At 36.2% G+C, this 19,477-nt stretch overlaps 1 protein-coding gene across 1 annotated transcript in view; it reads right to left on the bottom strand.

Annotated features, from left to right (window-relative positions):
* LOC107674320 (tight junction protein ZO-2) overlaps positions 1–18,679 on the bottom strand; it is a 41,943-nt gene extending 23,264 nt beyond the window's left edge. The window contains 7 exon segments of the mRNA XM_074186958.1: positions 2,808–2,961; positions 4,292–4,395; positions 6,557–7,178; positions 8,177–8,279; positions 9,236–9,360; positions 14,230–14,283; positions 18,473–18,679. Of these exon segments, the coding sequence (XP_074043059.1) occupies positions 2,808–2,961; positions 4,292–4,395; positions 6,557–7,178; positions 8,177–8,279; positions 9,236–9,360; positions 14,230–14,283; positions 18,473–18,643 (1,333 nt within the window). The 5' untranslated portion in view covers positions 18,644–18,679.
* Between the last annotated feature and the right edge of the window lie 798 nt (positions 18,680–19,477).

Raw genomic sequence — 19,477 nt, 5'->3', positions numbered from 1 at the left:
CACACACACACACACACACACACACACACACACACACACACACACACAGAAAAGGTTAGGGAGTAGGGCTGGGTGATATTACTTGGGGAAAAAAAATATCATCTGATATCTCAATATTTATGTATTTGCTTTAAATGTCACATTTTTCCCCCAGAGGGACTACATTAAAAAATGAATAAATAAATTAAAATAAAGAAGTAAAAAAAATCTATCAAAGGAGTTTCATAAAAAATAAATAAATAAAATTATATATATATATATATATATATATATATATATACACATACACACACACACACACACGATAAAACTATTAAATATTATACAATAAATACAACATTAAACAAATATATAAATATTAAGGCATTGGTATTTATATATATTACTAAATATGAAGGAAATAATAAATTATTTTTGTTTTTTTTTAAATCACACCCACAAATGCAGACTTAAAAAAAAATAATGGACAAAAAACACATTAAAAGCATTATTTAAAAAAAAATAATACCTTCTTCCCCTTCATAGCAATTGAATCAAATCCAACACACAGTCAAGTCCCATCCCATATTCATTTCTCATTGAATATACTGTTTTACATAAATATGTTGCATTACAGAAGTTAAATGTGTTGTGAATGCATGTTGTCTTTAGACACAATCACCTGAATTTCCATAGAACTATGAAAAACATGAACATGCTGGGGTCATATTCAATTGCATACTAAACTAAATGAGGATAAAGACACAGGGGACAGCGCTGATTTACAACAGTAAGCCTTGAGCATCACGGTTCAAACTATCTAAGAATGTTACGCTACCAAAGTCACGGCTTCTTGAATACAATGAACAATAAAATGAGGAAATAGCTGAAAGCCGGCTATCACATAATCTAGTCAAAATGAAAAGTAGTGCACAATGGCGCGTACAAGGCAATGAACAGTACGTGCTGCATTTTTATGGGTGTAAAGCACATCTTAATTCTACTTCTCCAACCGGCTCAAAGCAGCACACACAATGCCTACGGTGACTCATTTTCCAACGTCGCTGAATACATATATGAAGTGGAAATGCATTAAGCTGTACCGCCCAGCCCCACTCGACAAGCAGATGCTTTTTCTGTACTGAAATGTACTTCCTTCCACCTGCATTTAATACCTCGAGGATGGTAGATCAGAAAAAGCCATACGATATCCAGCTGTCCCACCCTAATAACAGCTGAAGAGTATGAAATAGCATCTGAGAGACTGTGACACCCTTCCAGACACAGCTTCTCCACCAAGATTAAATAAGTCACCACCACACAGACATAACATTGAGTAGACTTATTTATTGATTAAAGAAGGTATTAAAAAAGGAGGTTAGCATAAAAATATAAGAGCACAGTGTGAAAGTTTTACAGGTTTGTTGAGGCACAGTCATTATTAAAGATCAAAGGCAACCAGACTTGTTGTGTCTCTGCAGTCCATCAGCTAAAAGTATGACATATCTGTATTATCTGTAAAAAGAGAACACAAAAATAGCATTTCTGTTGTAAGAATGCGGTTTGCTTTCTCTCATTTAAGCGTATCTTTCTGGCCTTAAAATATTAATTGTGTTCAAGTGTAAACAATGGTGTCTATGTATCTGCTAAGACATACATAACGATACCTGCTATTAACATCCATATATGCCCATGTACTTTCAAAACAATTACAATAAATTAAATAAATAACAATTAGGGTTATTATAGTAAGCTAAAACTGAAACTAAAACCATAAAAAATATTTATTTCTTGAAAAAAAAAAAGAAAAAAAAAACAAAACTTTATTTCAGCTACATTTCTCATTTTAAGTTTAACTTTATGTACCAAAATAAACTAAAACTGAAAAAGTAATAAAACTATATAAACATGCATAAAACTAGTAAAAATGGAAAAAATACAATGATTTAACTACAATTAAAATTAAAATGGAACATTGTTTTTATTTAAATCAATTTACATTTAATTTTCATTTCTTTTTTATTTACATTAAAAAATAAATATAAATATTATAAAATATATATATATATATATATATATATATATATATAATAAGTATATTAATATACTATTTGAATCCATTTATATGATTATTTATGATATTATATGATTATTATCAATTATATGACTTTCTTTAACACAGCTGCTATTTTGAGTGTTACGATTCCTCCCATTCTTTTCTCTAGAAATGGTTTGTCTCACTATACTGTCTCTGATGTGGTCCACTAGTGGGCAGATCACCCGAGACGGATGTTAATAGCAGATATGAATGGGGGCTGTAAATCTCAGCTCTTTGCTGAAAAGACACATATCTGACAATACAGTCTTGTAATTTCTAAATGACTATGTGTTCCTGTTAAATATACTATCAATCTATAACTCTACAGCCAGAGGACGTTTTATAACCCATGTCCAACTGCATTAATGCTGTATCACCTCTATAGAGGACCAGACTCATTAAATCCATGACATACATCTGAAATTATGCCACTGGATGATAACCCTGCTCTGACACATAAGGTGACAAATTGGGTTTTGTGCTTCAACACTCATTTCGAGTCTATTAATAGTGACATGCATAATTACCGGTAATTTATTACAACCTCAGCGCCTAGCGAATGTGTACATGATATAGCTAATCTGATTTATCAGGGCCAATTCACGCTACCTGCTTTTAATTAAAGTATGGTGTTGGAGAGCAAGCAGCCAGAGGGTGAGAACCATGGCTCAGGAAGCGCTGTAATGAAGACTAGTCTATGAGGAAATGCAGTGTGATAGGAGGAACTTACCATCAGGCTCCGAGTCGCTGTCTACCAGGGCAGGAATGCGCACCAAGATCTGTCGGTGGTCTCTCTGGACCACCAGTTGCAGCCTGCCCCGTGATTTCTCAATCAGCTTGCCAGCGTCACTCAGAGAGAGGTTCTCGGTCACCGTCCCGTTGATCTGAAAAAAAACAAAAAAAAAGACATATCATTATTGGTTCAAGTCTGATGTTAAGGAGTTTGAGTGGAGATGTGTGAATGGTTGACGGACATTTACATTAACAACACTGATATTCATCATTAGAACAAAATAAATCATAATTATTGATAACGTCCCCTGATACTGTCACTGCAAGTACTATTACTATTAAAGGGGTCATATGATGCTGCTAAAAAGAACACGCCTTCTTTCTTTGCTTGAAAATTTGGGCGGCGTTATGCAAATCTTCCCACATAGTGATGTAGATATGTGGGGGCGTGTTCGAACGAGCCGTTTTAGGTAGGTGTGGCTGACTCTTAACTTTTATAAAGAATATCTCTTTGGATTTGAGACTTTAGTCTTTGCAAATGTAAAGATCTTCTTTATGCACCAAGAGCTTGTAACACTCCAAAGAGAAAGGAAAAAATGAAATCGCATCATATGACCCCTTTAATAGTATAGTAATAGAATAAAAAAAAACATAAAATAAATTTTTGTTCCTTAAATGTTAACTACAATAACAAAATATTAAAAAACAGTTCTCAAAAATTATGATATAAAAATATAATATTCAAAATTTAAGTGTGAACAAATTACACATTTATATTTATATTACATCTTATTATTTTTTATTTTATATTCTCTATTTTTTACAAAGTTAATTTTTAAGTAAATATTATGTAAAATTAAATAAAACAAGTATTGTAAAATGATGTAAATGCATTGTATTTCATAAATTGTTTGTATATCATTAATATTTAAATTGTGTAATATCATTAATGTATCCGCATTACATTGGCCATCAGCCACCATGGTCTATACAGCTTTATTTTGGTATTATTTATATAATATTATAGTATTTATTAATATTTTGCATTGGGTTTTATTTTTATTTTACGTTTTAATTTATTTGTTTTTTTAATGTTTTTATATATAGCTTTAACTTATTTTTATTTCAGTTTTAGTTGTATTAATTTAGCACTTTAACTTTATTTCAGTTATTTGTTGATTATAGTTTAAGCCTTTTAATCTAATATTTATTTATCTAATAAATATATAATATTTATATATATTATCTATTATTTATATCTATATTACATTTTATTTTATTGTATTTTTTCATTTAAATGTAATATTTTTTCAGCTTTATTTAACAAAAATGATTCTTAATAGTGCTCTAGATATTGTCACCAGTCACATGAATCTGCCATTGAATATGTATTAAAAGAAAGTAGTAAATCCAGCACTTTTATGACAATTTCACAGAATGAATGTGTTAACATGGCTGTTGTGTGAAGGGTCTGATAGGCACCTTGAGAATGATGTCGCCTTCTTGGAGATTTCCATCTTTGGCAGCCAATCCAGTGCTGGTCATCTCTTTGATGAAGATCTGGCTGCCCAGCCGGAGGCCGTACTCTACAGCAAATCAGAACGAAACATTGGTTCTGTGCAGAAACACTAACATGATCCTAACATGAACCTAACAGCCATGATGACCTTGACCCTTTTAAGTACACAGCCATCCCTTCAGCTGTTAGTTTAGTGGCCGCTGAATGGGTCAAACACCACAAACAATTTAAATCGAAACTGAAAATGTGGAGTATTGATCCGACGGGCAGAATCAGAGCTCTCTGCTGAACGTACAAGAACCACTTACAGAACTGAACATGATGAAACTCTTTCAGTTCCAATTTTGTTCTAAAAACTAAACCCAGTTCTAAAAAAAAAACAACCGGTTCCCATTTCACAACCCTAGGCAAGATAATCTGGTAATAAACAGCGCTACCCATCTTTGCCCTTCTGGGCTGTGAATTATGAAGGGCAGTTGAGGAAATCACAAGAGACGGACCGCTTTATGTGAAGTCACAAGAATATATGTCCTCTGAAATCTGACAGGGCCTTCAAAAATAAATCAGATTTAAATATCATCAAAATCCAATGGGGACAAACTGTCTTAGGATGGATGTGTGCAGGAATAAAGGCTCTGCTCTTGTAAAGGGGTCATATCAAGCCATATTTTACTCTTTTGAGATAAAAATGATTGATGTAGTATGGAAGTATGCTGTAATGTCCAAAAAAACTTGTGCAGTTCCTAGCTGTGCTTTGCATATTCTTCTAAAAGATGGCAACATTTGAAACAAACAGTTGAAGTTTATTTTTAGGTCCTTGGTCATTTCAGTTTGATCTTAACGGTTGTGCGGTGTTTTTAGCATGTATTGTTTTGTGAATCTGTCACATAATGCAGCATCGGAAAAAGGCTGTTACTGAAGGATGGGTTATCACAAACTATACAGAGCAGCACACCTTTACTGGAATATATACAGTAATACGTTTTTTTTTTTAAAGCTGCATTTATTTAAATCTATTTCAAAATTAAAATTTTTTCCTGTGATGTCAAAGCTGAGGTCAGCAGCCATTACTCCAGTCTTCAGTGTCACATGATCCTTTCAGAAAGCATTCTAATATGCTGATCAAGAAATATTTTTTATTATTAATATCCAAGTAAATATGTTATGCCGCTTAAAATGTTTGTGGAAACCATGATACGCTTTTTCAGGATTCTGTGATGAATACAAAGTTTAAAAGAACAGCATTTATTTTACATTATAAATGTCTTTACTGTCACTTTTGATCAATTTAATCCTAACTGAATAAAAGTATTAATTCCTTTAAAAAAATGTACAGACCCAAAACTTTGGAATGGTAGTGTATTCCTGAAGCTTTTTAAAGTGACGTGACATGTGGCCAAGTATGGTGACCCATACTTGGAATTAGTGCTCTGCATTTAACCCATCCAAAGTGCACACACACAGCAGTGAACACACACACCGTGAACACACACCCGGAGCAGTGGGCAGCCATTTATGCTGCGGCACCCGGGGAGCAGTTGGGGGTTCGGTGCCTTGCTCAAGGGCACCTCAGTCGTGGTATTGAAGGTGGGAGAGCGCTGTACATTCACTCCCCCCACCTACAATCCCAGCTGGTTCGAGACTCGAACCCGCAACCTTTGGGTTACGAGTCCAACTCTCTAACCATTAGGCCACGACTTCCCCAGTGCATATACTACCAAAAAAAGGCCATATTGTGCTTTTTTTAATCATGCATCCTTAAATTTTAAATCTAAAAAAAAAAAATTCAACTGCTTGCCAGGAAATTTGCCACAAACAATTGTCACAAACTCATTTGCATGAGAAAATGCGAACTTGCAGCAATTTTATGTCAATGTTTGTCATAAATATTGATCCAACTTTGAGTATTTTCTTTAATAAAGCCCATAAATTATAAACTTGTTATTGGGACTGAGCTATTTACACTTGACTGTCAAGAAATCTAATTTACATGGATAAGGCAATAAGATATACATCCAGATAATAATTAATTTACATGAAACCAAAGGTTCTGGAAAGGGTGGAAAGTGTTTTTTGGTGCAAGAAACCTTGGACCTCAGTGGAAAGAAAACAGTAATAAGAATAAAGTAATAAAAAAATTAATGATATGACCCTTCTAAACGGTTTTAATAATTTTTTTCAGTCACCTAACTTTAATATCAAAATATGCTATTAGTGACAACTCTCACCTTCATTGGGCCTGTTTTTCACCAGCATCACATTGATAGGCGGCTCCAGGGGCTCATCGTTGTACCGGTCTCTTCCTCTGTCTCGCTCTCTGCTGGGTGACGGTGAGCGATCCTGCAGCCGGTCCCTGCTGTGACTCCTGATCATCTTGTCATCCGAACGAGTGTCATACCTCCGCGTGTCGTAGCCCTGGTCCCCCCCGTAGCTTCCGGCAGGGCTTCCTCCCCCGCCGTGGCCTCTACTGTGCTGCCTGTGATAGCGAGGCTCTGGGCTGGATCCGCGCTCCAGCATCCGGCCCCGGCTGCCGTCCCTGCGGTAGCCACTGTCAGAGCTGGGTAATCGCTCCGTGTTCCTGCCTCTGCTCCATTCCTGCCGGGAGTCGTAGTCCTGGCTGCGGTAATCCGGCTCCAGGTAGTCTATCCGGCTCTTGTCGAGGCTGCGGTCATGCTCTCTTTCGCAGGGGTAGCCCAGGCCGCCGTTTCCCCGAGGGTAATCAGAGTCCGGGTCACTGTGAACGCTGCGGTTGTCCTCGGGATAATAGCTGGATATGTTGTAATCGCGGCTATCCCCGCTCGGGAATGGTGGGCGCTTGAGGACAGCCACCTTGCGAGGCCTCTTTACAGTCTGTGGGGAGCGATGAATAAAATTCGTCTTTATACATTCAGCCCACTGTTATCAAAAGGACCATATCTAAAAGCAAACATTTATCTTACTATATGATCATTACTTAATCTTGGATCACTTGCAATACATTAATTTGAAGGCTGCATGTGAATTAGCATGTTTTAAAACAGACAGAAAGCACTACACTACATATACAGCAATTACCAGAGCAATAATGCAACCAAAAGTGTCGAAAAAAGGGCAGATATTTTTTAAATTTTGGAGGTAAAATTAATGTTTTTTTTTTATTATTATTCTTTTAAAAATGTGTTATTTCACTTTTAATAGATTTCATGATATTCATAAAATATAAACTCAAAATAATTTAACCTGAAAAAATACTGTCATTATGTACATGTTGAATATTTAAAATGTATTTGAGTATTTATGATTTTACATTATTTATGCATTTATGATATCTTGCATTACTTTTTTTAATCTAATGTCAATTCATAAATAACATCCGCTACATTCATTTAATTCATATAATATTCATTAATATAATATTATTTTAGTATTATTTATATAATATCATAGTTTTATATATTTTCATATATTTTTTTTTTATTTAAGTTTTAGTAATGTTTTATGTGCTTTCGCCATTTTATAATTTTTTGAATTTCTAATTTTTAATTTGATTAATTTTATTTTATTTTTTTAGTTTTTCATCTATTATTTATTTCAGCTTCAATTCAATCACAGAAAACATTCAAATTAATTTACTTTAAATTCACGTATTTGTATAAATTCACGTACATAAATGGATGGTTAGAAATATGTTTCAAAAATGTGTTCATAAATGTTAAAAAATTACCCTGAAAAATAAATTCCAGGAGGCACATACTGGCCCTTAAATATAAAAATGCTAATATCTCACACTGCTAACCAATGCTAGTATCCAAAGTAAGTAAACTTATTCTAGAAGGCCTCTCATAAAGGTCAACTTGAAAAATACTTACTATTTTGGCCACTTTCCCACATTTCCGAAGTGACTGCACAGCAAATGAATGAGGCACATTATCCATGGTGATGGTGTTGACCTGCATCACGCGGTCATTCTCACTGTCCGCAAGAAAACCAAAAAAACACAATACCGACACATTCATTGTTGAAACACTTGGCACTTGCAATGCATTTCACCTCCATAATGTGGTATACAATGCATTCCTGAGGATGATTATAATGTATGAAATAATGTAGGACTGGTCTTAAATTAATTAGTATCACACTGGAATGTAAAAAGTAGGCTGTGATATAGAGTCATGTAGGGATGACATATTTTTGCAGGCCAAAACCTGGAAACAGGTTAGCATTTTAGCTATCCGCTTCCATTGTCCTGAAGATTTTTGAAATGAGGTCTGTGGTTAACACAAGCTCAAGATATTTACACATTAAATTCTGCGTAATAAAATACATTAGTAATACCCCTTTTGTGACTCTCACAATTTATTTTAACTCAAACTTTTAGAAGTTATGTTTTTAAAGAAAGACTGAAAGAGTTGTGAGAAGCTCAGTGGTGGTGATGTTAGTTTATAGCCAATGTTTAGCTTTTGAATTCTGACTATTGTATTTAGGCTTCAGAATCCATAAAAGTTGTGTTAAATTGTGAAGATTACCATGATAAACAAAACGTAAAATAATCTTACATTTTGTTGGTTACAGAGCTTATTTTTTCTGCAATAATCCAAAAGCCAATGAAAAAATCTTATCGGGTTTTTGTCAATGAAACCAGGGTGATGCAAACTTTGGGGTTGGCCTACAAAAATATGTCATCACTGCAATGCTCTATTATTGAATTATATAATTTTACCCAGCCTTAATTACTTTACGATAACATGCACTAATAAAGCATGCACAATAACACCAAGGACATTTATTAGGACAGTAAACATGGTTATATTTGATTTCATGTCATTTTGAAGAGCTCTACATGCCTATCAACCTGCCTATGCTGGTGTAAAATAATGGTTTACCAATATGCTAAACACGTATGCATTAGCATGGTGAGTGAGACGTACAAGAGCAGTCCATCGGCCGGTCCTCCTGGCAGCACATCCGACACAATGATGGACGTCTCTCCAGTCTCCACGTTTGGATTGTCCCGGCCCCCAGACACAGCAATTCCAAAGCCCATCTTAGAGTCCTGCAAGAGAAAGAGAGAGAAATCGCTTTCAGTGCGAAAATACCACTAACGCATTTCCTCAGTCATACATTACAGCTAGTCTGCCCAGGGCAGGAGTGTTTAATATCGCTTCATAGAATGCGCAAATGGCCAGTGGTGTTACACAATCACGTCCATGTGCTTATAAGATTAATCTTTCATAAGCGGTGAACGTGTGCCACCACAGTGCGGTTTTTTCAGAAAGCTATTGCATGCCAAAGCTAATGGAGACATGGTTCCACCTCAGTGCTTGTCCAAATAACAACCTGCTGTATCTGCCTCAAAGGAACGCTGAATAAATAGAGTCTAATGAGCGGGTATCACAGGCTTGATGCAATCTGCTCCAAATATATTCAGGCTCAATTAAAGCCGGATATAAAACCTGACAGAACCGAGTGAAACCGAGATTTCGGAGTGTTACAGTGTTGGAGGAATTTATCTAGAGATACACTGGTCAACCAATCCTCAATCAGAACCATTTTTTTGAGGGCATTTTTAGCTGATCTGTGCTCTGGAAGTGCACCAATGCACACAAAATGCATTGGAATCATTGGCCAAAATGTCATCTGTGTGAAAATATTACAAAGTCTGTAAACAGGATGATAAGATTGAAAGCTGTTAATCGCGAAGGAACTACGAAGACATTCGGATTGATCATTTTGATTTGACCCAAAAATAGACTGAGTATTTTAAGTGTTGATGATTCTAAACACATGGATACCAAGACGCGAACAGGCAGCTGCTTTCCTGTGTTAGCTGAAGTTTATGAGACAGTTTGCTGAAGTTTGTTCGCTACATAAACTATTGAAAGAAAAGCCATAAATACAGGCAATACTGCCTAATTCTGTGTAGGGCTGAACAATATATTGAATTTAAGTGATAAAATCTAATAATCAATTGTGACGAGTGGGGCGGGGCGGGGCCGGTGGAGATAATGATAATGAGCGACACCTGCGCCACTCACCAGTCTCGAGTCCCACGTAGGAGCTCCGGAAGGATAACAGGGGGAGTAACGACAGTGAAGGACGAGAGAGGACCAGGCCTGGACTTTATGGGGCTGTTTACACCTGGTCACTTCATGCGTTTTGTCTGATCGGATAGCTATCCGATCGTGAAAAGACCAGGTGTAAATGCCATCCGAAACGCACTCGAGACGGATATAAATCCTATCGCTCAAACCACTTCAGGAGGTGGTCTGGGTCGCATTCCAGATGAAACTGGACAAGTGTAAATGTATCTGGTTGTTGAAACCACATATGTAAATTTTACTCCTCCCAAAATGTTAAAATAATAAACGTGTGAGAGCGTGTTATAGGCTATATGACATTATAGTCAGACATGACTGCGCTAATGCAACACACATCACCGCGGACGAGTAGCTGAGTATCTCTTCAGCAAGCCGAATTAAACTGAAAGTAAGACGCAGACGGTCAACACATAATCATCTTCCTTAAAAGTAGTGTGACTAACCTATCTTTCCAGTGCTGATGCCAGGCGCTCTCCTATTGCGGTCTTAACTGGACAAGTGTAAATGCATCTGGTTGTTGAAACCACATATGCAAATTTTACGCCTCCCAAAATGTTAAAATAATAAACGTGTGAGAGCGTGTTATAGGCTATATGACATTATAGTCAGACATGACTGCGCTAATGCAACACACATCACCGCGGACGAGTAGCTGAGTATCTCTTCAGCAAGCCGAATTAAACTGAAAGTAAGACGCAGACGGTCAACACATAATCATCTTCCTTAAAAGTAGTGTGACTAACCTATCTTTCCAGTGCTGATGCCAGGCGCTCTCCTATTGCGGTCTTTGATCTTGAAATGAGCTGATAAGTAATAAAATGCAGCGCTTATCTTTTGATTTCGTTGACGTGAACTCCGTTAAATTTAAATATAGCACGGGAATTGAAGATCGGATTTAAATCTGTTTTGCGACGACACATTTATGTGGCCAAGTGTAAATGGAAAAGTTTTAACAAATCCGATAGATATCCGATCAGCGAAAACGCATGAAATGACCAGGTGTAAACAGGCCCTATACTGCTTTGGTTCTGTTTGTGCGCGGCAGTCGTCCGTGAGGGGCTGTCGTGCTATTTTCAGTTAAATGTTTATTTTGTTATTAAATTATGTTTAAATGTTCGCCGGTTCCCGCCTCCTTCTTCCCGTTCTACGAACTTTGTTACATCAATATAAAATTACAGAAAATTAAGATTAATGTGCCAAGGTCGACAACAACAGGAAATTTCACTTCTCCTGCAAAACTAGCCAAGAAGTGCTTATGCATTCCAGCAACTAATTCCCCATACAAAGTGTTTTTAATGTCAGTGGGAACATAATGACATACCGCAGAGAATCTCTTAAACCAGAAACCATTGACAGACTTGTGTTCTTAGGTTGTGAAATACTTGAATAATTTAGATATCGAGACATCAAATTTTAGGTGTATCGCTTAGCCATAGTTGTCATTTTATTTTATCTTAAAACTTACAATTTTATCATTTGATTAAAAAAACAACTGCTGTAGCATCTTTGTTTTACTTGATTGCATCAGATAATGTTTTATATTATTTTATTCTAGTTTTATGAAATTGTACAAAGCTAAATTCAAACCATTCTGTTTTTTATGTTTTTTTGCTCTAATTTAAACCACAAAAACTGTTGATGCTATATTGTATTTCTTATTCAGGTACTCTTTCATTTTTTCGTCTATTGCTTAATAAAAAAAAAAAAGGGAATTGGTTGTTAATCAGAATCGGTTGTGAAAAATCATGATCAGTGAATCCCTAGCTCTATCTGACTTTTTTTCCATGATAAGAGATACCGAACAGACTGCCAGTGACTCTAAGGGTGGGTGGTAACCAAAAGCTTATATTACATTATTGAGTAACTGAATCACAGTAACGATATAGATCATGATATGCCACATAAACTTCTAAGTACCCTTTTGTCCCATATTTTCCAAAGCTTATATCTTTCCTTTTATGTTGCAGAGATAAGATGAATCTATTCTTATCTGAACCCAGAGATCTGACATGCCAAATTACTGAGATGTTTTCCCAGGATGAGTCTGATGTAGAGATGTTTGTGATAGCGTCAATGTGTGTTTGGATAGCGTGTGTGAACACAAAGATGTACATCCTGTTGTGCTTGACATTGGAGGAAAGAATAGGAGGAAAGAAGGAGAAGATGAGAAGAGAGAGGGGGAGGGGTAACTTTATCTGATGGACGGAAGTACTTGTACAAAGAGAACACAAGCACAAAACATTTTGATGCTCATAAGCTGTTGGTAAAATGACAAATATGTTTCACGAAAACACCTTATTTGGAATATCCACTGTTCATTCATACATGCATGTGTCCATATGGACATAATATGATGGTAAGAAGACTCGTGTTCAGTTATCAAAAACATGAATGACAAACTTAACTATAGTACAGAATTACTCAAATTAATTGCAATAAATAACGAGCACCTCCAGTATATAAGAGAACAGTAAGATTCTTTTTTTTTTTTAAATCAATACTGTTATTCAGCAAGGACAAATTAAATTGATCAAAAGTAACAGTACATTTATATAATGTTACAGAAGATTTCTATTTCAAATAAATGCTGTCATTTTGATCCTGAAAAAAAATGTATCATGGTTTCCACAAAAATATATATTACACATAATAAAGCAACACGACTGCTTTGCAATACTGATAATAATAGGAAATGTTTCTTGAGCAGCAAATCAGCATATTAGAATGATTTCTGAAGGATCATGTGACACTGAAGACTGGAGTAATGATGCTGAAAATTCAGCTTTACATCACAGGAATAAATTACATTTTAAAACCTATTAAAATACAAAACAGTAATTTAAAGGGATAGTTCACCCCAAAATTAAAATTTGATGTTTATCAGAATCAGAATCAGAATCAGAATGAGCTTTATTTCTTGCTTTACGGTGGATCGCAGACTTATAAGTGCATTACCGCCACCTATCTCTCAAGTGGACCATTGACACTCTATCTACAATCTTAATTGGGAGTGTCAATGGTCCATTTGTAATGCACTTATAAGTCTGCGATCCACCGTAAAGCAAGAAGAAGAAGACGCCTCACGCGCAGGCTGAAGAATAAGACACGAATGCGCTCAGGACAGTTCAGACATGGCGGTGAAAATCAGAGGTAAAAAAACAATATAAATACTGTTCAGTTTCTTGCACAGACCGATCGTTTCGTGTCTTTACACATCAATGTATCATCACGAGCCGCAGGGTTTAATTTGGTTTTGTTTGTGTATGTTTTATGACTCAAAGCCGTGATTCCCATCCACTGACATTATAGGACTGACAGACTGAGTTAAAAATCTTTGAGTTAAAAATCTCCGTTTGTGTTCTCCTGAAGAAACAAAGTCACCTACATCTTGGATGCCCTGGGGGTAAGCAGATAAACATCAAATTTTCATTTTTGGGTGAACTATCCCTTTAAAACTGTAATAATATTGAACAATATTACTATTTTGTATTTACTGTATTTCTGATCAAATAAATGCTGACTTTTTGAGCATTTAAGACATCTTTCATACTCCAAACTTTTGAACAATAGTGTACACTGGAATAAACAAGTAAACAACCTTCTTCAGAATAAAGTCTAAACCAAATGTGGATGTAACCATGGTCAGTGTTAATATTCAGATATAATCATAATCATAAAGATTATATTCTCCTAGATCCAGCACATCAGTGATGGTGAGTTTCAGATATTGTTGTGTGTTAGAGAGCGTTTAGCCTGAGTAAACATGCAACTCCTAAACCTGCATTGAGTGAGCTAGTTTGAGTTAATGTAAAAGAGTTTCATACCCGCTGTAAAGTCACAGTGTACTGCTCCCAAACCGTCTCCTCCATTCCTGAGCTCTGCATAGAAAAGAGAAAGAAACCATCATTAATCACCAGTCAGGCGTCACTAATGTCAGTATGCTGTGTGGAGTGACATGCAGGGTTGAGTGGCTCATACACAAATTGGTCCTAAATGAAGTGTCCTGAACTAATTATTTCATAATTACATGGATGCACACATAACATTAAAGGAATATTCCTGGTCAAGTACAACTTAAGCATGACAGCATCTGTGGCAATTACATTGGACACACATAATCAGCAGTTCCTCCTTCTAGAATAATAAACCCACTTCATTGTTTTTTTACAAACTGAGGTCAAACTGAAGTCAAAATTACTTTCTGTAATTTTATCTAATCAACAGCATACCACAGATTCTATCATTTCAGTTTAAAGGTGAAGTGTGTCATTTTTAGGGTTAAAATACTTTTGTATATTCCAGCTTCATGTGGAGCTTCAAAATACTGCTGTTTGTTCAAGCATCCCGACCAGTCCAGTTTGGGCCAGCAAAAGCAAACGGGAAACATATATTAAATATATTTTTTTAATTTAAATAATTGTTTTTTTTTTTTATCTGTTTTTCTTTTCACACTACCTATCAAACTTTTGGGGTCAGTACATTTTTTTATTAAAGAACTCAATATTTGTACTTGGCAAGGATGCATTAAATTGATGCGTAAAGACGTTTATAATGTTACAAATATTTCCTTTTTTTTTTTTAAATGCTGTTCTTTTGACTTTTATATTTAATCAAGGAATCCTGAAAAAATGTATCACAATTTCCACGAAAATATTAACCAACACAATAATAAGAAATGTTTCTTGAGCAGCAAATCAGCATATTAGAATGATTTCTGAAGGAAAATATTTTACAATATTTTAAACTGGAAAAATAATAATATTACTGTTTTTACTGTATTTTTTATCAAATAAATACAGCTTTCTTGTGCCCAAGACGCATTCAAAAACATTTAAAAATCTATCCAACCCCAAACTTTTGAACAGTAGTGCACATTTTATTTTTATCACATTATTTTATTGTACACACTTCACCATAAAGTTGTAAATAACCCAGTATATTCCTTAAAATGAGATTATGAAAATGAATATTAGTCAATGATCAATAAATGAAGACCCTCCCCGGCTATATGGTATCATCCAGAAATACCTGTGAGCGCCTCATTATTCGGTACGACTCATTACGTCACTGACCTAGCTGAAGCTAGAGATTATGGTTTATAAAGTTTTAAAAATGTATATTTTTCTAACAAAAATGCATCGATTCGCTTCAGGAGGCCTTTATTCACAGCTCCAGGGGGTGAATAAAGGCCTCCTGAATACTAATACTATAACTCTGATAGTATTAGTCTGAAAGAAGAAAGTCATATACACCTAGGATGGCTTGAGAGTGAGTAAATCGTGGGGTACTTTTCATTTTTGGGTGAGCTATCCCTTGAAGTAAGGTCTGTGGTGAACACAAGCTCAAGATATTTTCATGTTTTATTTTACAACATAAAATACATCAGTAATACCCCCTTGAGATTTTTAAAAGCATTTACTTGTCTTGAAAAAGGCGGTTGCTAACATGTGGCTAAATGGGAATACAGAAGTTGTCTTTGACATTAAACGGGTCCTTTCACAGCGCCAAAGTCTTTATAATTGTACTCTTGCAAACTATTCTACTTCAAACTTTCAGGGAAAATGTTTTGTTTTAAATAAACACTGAAAGAGCTGTCACTGAAAGAACATTCTGACTGCAATACTTAAGACATCTCTGCTGGAAACCAACACCCATCCCTCCTGAGAACTAACCTAAAAAAACCCCCATCTCTTTCTCCAGTCTTATTTAATAAACTCCTCACAACAAGGTCAAGACTCTCATCTCTTTCTGGCTTGGCTCAGTCTCAGAGGAACAGGACCCTGAGAGCAGCCTGTGAGGAGGACCCTGCTGGTCCCAATAAGCTGAGATGTTTCTGCAACAGTGCTTCCTGTCGACAGGCCCATCAGCATGAAGCCCTCCACACCAAACAGACCTGAGAGAGCAGAGCCACTGGGACAGCATGTAAACTCAACCTGCAGTCCGTCACGCTAACATGTCTGAACAGCCTGTCCACACAAGCAGATACAACAGGTTAGACGTGTGACAAAGAGGAGGGTATGTAACACATACATATATACACACACACACACACACACTACACCCACATACCCACTGGAGCAGTAAATCAGCCGCTACACTTGTCAACAGAACACCTGAGCAAAAACAAAAGGCAAAACTGTACAGTAAAAACACCCCTTCATATGATAGGGAAGTCCTGGCTGATATTTATTAGCGGTCAACCACTATAGGTTTTTTTAATAGCTGATGCTGATATCAATAAAGCAGGGTGATCAATTATAATACTTATAAAACTTAATGATGACACATGCAACATTTACAAAATTGTAATTGTATTATTTATTTGACAAAGCTAATGGTGAATTTTTGACAAAAGAATGAAAAAAAAAAACATCTGTAAATCACCTAATCCAGCATGATCATGATCAGGTAAGTTATATCAAATTGGTCAATTAATCGGCCTGGACGATATATCTGTCTGTCACTAATGTTGACGTGTTTGAACTTTGTGCTATGAAATGAGCAACAAGAAGTTCACTAAATATCACAACGCCAATGCACATAGAATATCACTCCCAATAATTTAACATACAGCCATTTTACACATACACTGTAAAAAAATGTATCTGTAAAATAGCAGAAAAGGTACTGGCAGCTACATAATATATATATATTTATATGAACAACTATAATTTGTATAAGTTGCTCCATTTTCACTACTGTTAAAGGGACAGTTCACCCAAAAATGAAAATTGTTATAATTTATTCAAGTTTTTCCAAATTCAATCCTTCATTCAAATTTCTCATAAGCTTAATTGATTTGGTCTAAAGAGAGAAGAATTAATGACTATTTTTGTTTGAAGACTACATATAAAATAGCTACCAAAATAAATGTTGGTAACTGCATTTTGACTAAAAGTAACGACTAAAAGTAATGACTAAAAGTTGACAAAAATGCAATGACTTTTCGTCGACTAAAACTATGAAAGACTCAAATGACTAAAATGTGACTAAGACTATTAAGCATTTTTGTCTCAAGATAAAGACTAAGACTAAATTTAAAATGCCTGTCAAAATTAACATGGTTTTAAACTGATTTAAACAGTTTGAACAGATTCACAAAAAAATAACTTACTCTATTGCCAATTTTGAAACTTAAGTTTAAAAGAGTTTAAGAACAGAGATGCTAATGAGACATGTTTTAATAATTAAAGAGGGATTGTGAAATTAGTCTAATGACTTTAGTCCACTTCATGAAAAATGCAATAAAATAATATCTTAACTTCATTGCTAAATCACTGTGAATATATTCAATACACCGGCCAGCCCAAGCACACGCACTCATACACATCAATCCACAAACACCACTTTGCCAGTCACTCTAAAAATACTCCTCACACCTGAGGGATACAGAGACCCAAACACCTGCTCCCCTCTGCCTCTCACAGTAATGACAGAAGCAGAAACCCCAGACAGAGAAAGAGTTTAAACAGCACGGCAGATGGATCAACCGAGGCAATGCAGCCACTGCCAGTAAAAGCTACGCTATGCGACAGGAGCCAGTGAATTCCACACGCACACACCTGCACCTGCATTACCAGCTCACGCACACCAACCAGGATGCTTCGTTCAAACATTTAATCTGCGGTTTGCGTTCCGCTCATTATCATTAGTTCGCAAAGTTTTATTTCAACAAGCAACATCAGACTGACGCAACACAAAACCACAAATCCCCCCAAGCACAAACAATCCACAAACCCCTCATTATCATTAGTTCGCAAAGTTTTATTTCAACAAGCAACATCAGACTGACGCAACACAAAACCACAAATCCCCCCAAGCACAAACAATCTACAAACCCAAACGCTTCGCTGACATACAGCACGACACGTCACAAAACTTTGCACACAATCACAGAAAAAACGCCCACTAACGCGATACAAACCAACTCCGTACAAATCGAGCCTACTGCGGGATCTAGGAAAGGGGGGTAGAAACACGACAATCTTCTCTCTAAGGTGGCAGCTGATAAAAGGGTTTATCCCTGGAGGATCAAGCCACCGCGAGTGCCTTTTTTTCCATCCCCACCAGCAGTCTGAGCAGGCATGACGCATGCCTGGGTGAGAAGAAGATGATGAAGCTGTTCCTTAGCTCCTCGGTCTCCCCCCGCACCTCGATTCTCGCCCCTCCGCGCCGCCTCCATCTCTGGGCTCTCTGCAGGCGCACGCAGCAACCAAAGGGGAGCCAGTTCACACTCATCTCTCCCCATGGCCACCCAACCTCCAATCTAATTAAGCTCTGAGGCGGAGAAGATTAGGCGCCCGGAGAGAGAGGGAGAGGAAGAGAGAGAGAGAGGGACTATAAATAAGACTCACGGAGCCACGGCGAGTCCTGAACGACTGCACAGCGCGTGCCCACTTTCGGCACAGCACCGTTTTCATGTCTGCGCTATCTCTCGTTCTCTCACTATGATTCTGCCGGCTCTCTTCTTATGTAATCCTAATACACAACTGGCCTACATTTACACACACACAAACACACACACAGATCAATACCTACATATTTGTGTGTGTACAGACGGAGTGTATACAATATTAACCTATGCACACACACACACTCTCAAGAAATCCCAAGAGACTGCAGCGATCTGCAGGACAACAGCGTTCACTTTAATATTTCAACATTGCGCACCGCTGAGGAAACTTTGCAGCATTTTTAAAAACGCTTTAGCAGGGTAGCTTCCACTTGCATATGTATTCATAGCATATAAGTATTTTAGTGTTATCTATTTATCAGTGATGCATTTTTTTTTACTGAAATTATAGTTTTCATTTAGCCGAAAACCAAAACTGAAAATAGTTTAATAAATAATCAATTATTTAAAAAAATGTATTTAATAATCAACACTCAAAAAAACTTGCTGTAAATAAACATTTAAGGCAATTTTTTTAATATACACTTTATTATTATTATTTATTATTTTCAGCCGAATATTTTCAGTGCATTACTACTATTTATGTCTCAAAACAAAATATGGCTTATTGCATTTAGATCAGGAATGTTCTAAATGGGATACAAAACCAAAACCTCTTG

This window comes from Sinocyclocheilus anshuiensis, unplaced genomic scaffold, assembly GCF_001515605.1.
Source record: "Sinocyclocheilus anshuiensis isolate Anshui unplaced genomic scaffold, SAMN03320099.WGS_v1.1 scaffold188, whole genome shotgun sequence".
In the NCBI taxonomy this organism is placed as follows: Eukaryota; Metazoa; Chordata; class Actinopteri; order Cypriniformes; family Cyprinidae; genus Sinocyclocheilus; species Sinocyclocheilus anshuiensis.
This window is presented reverse-complemented; position numbering and strand designations above follow the sequence as displayed.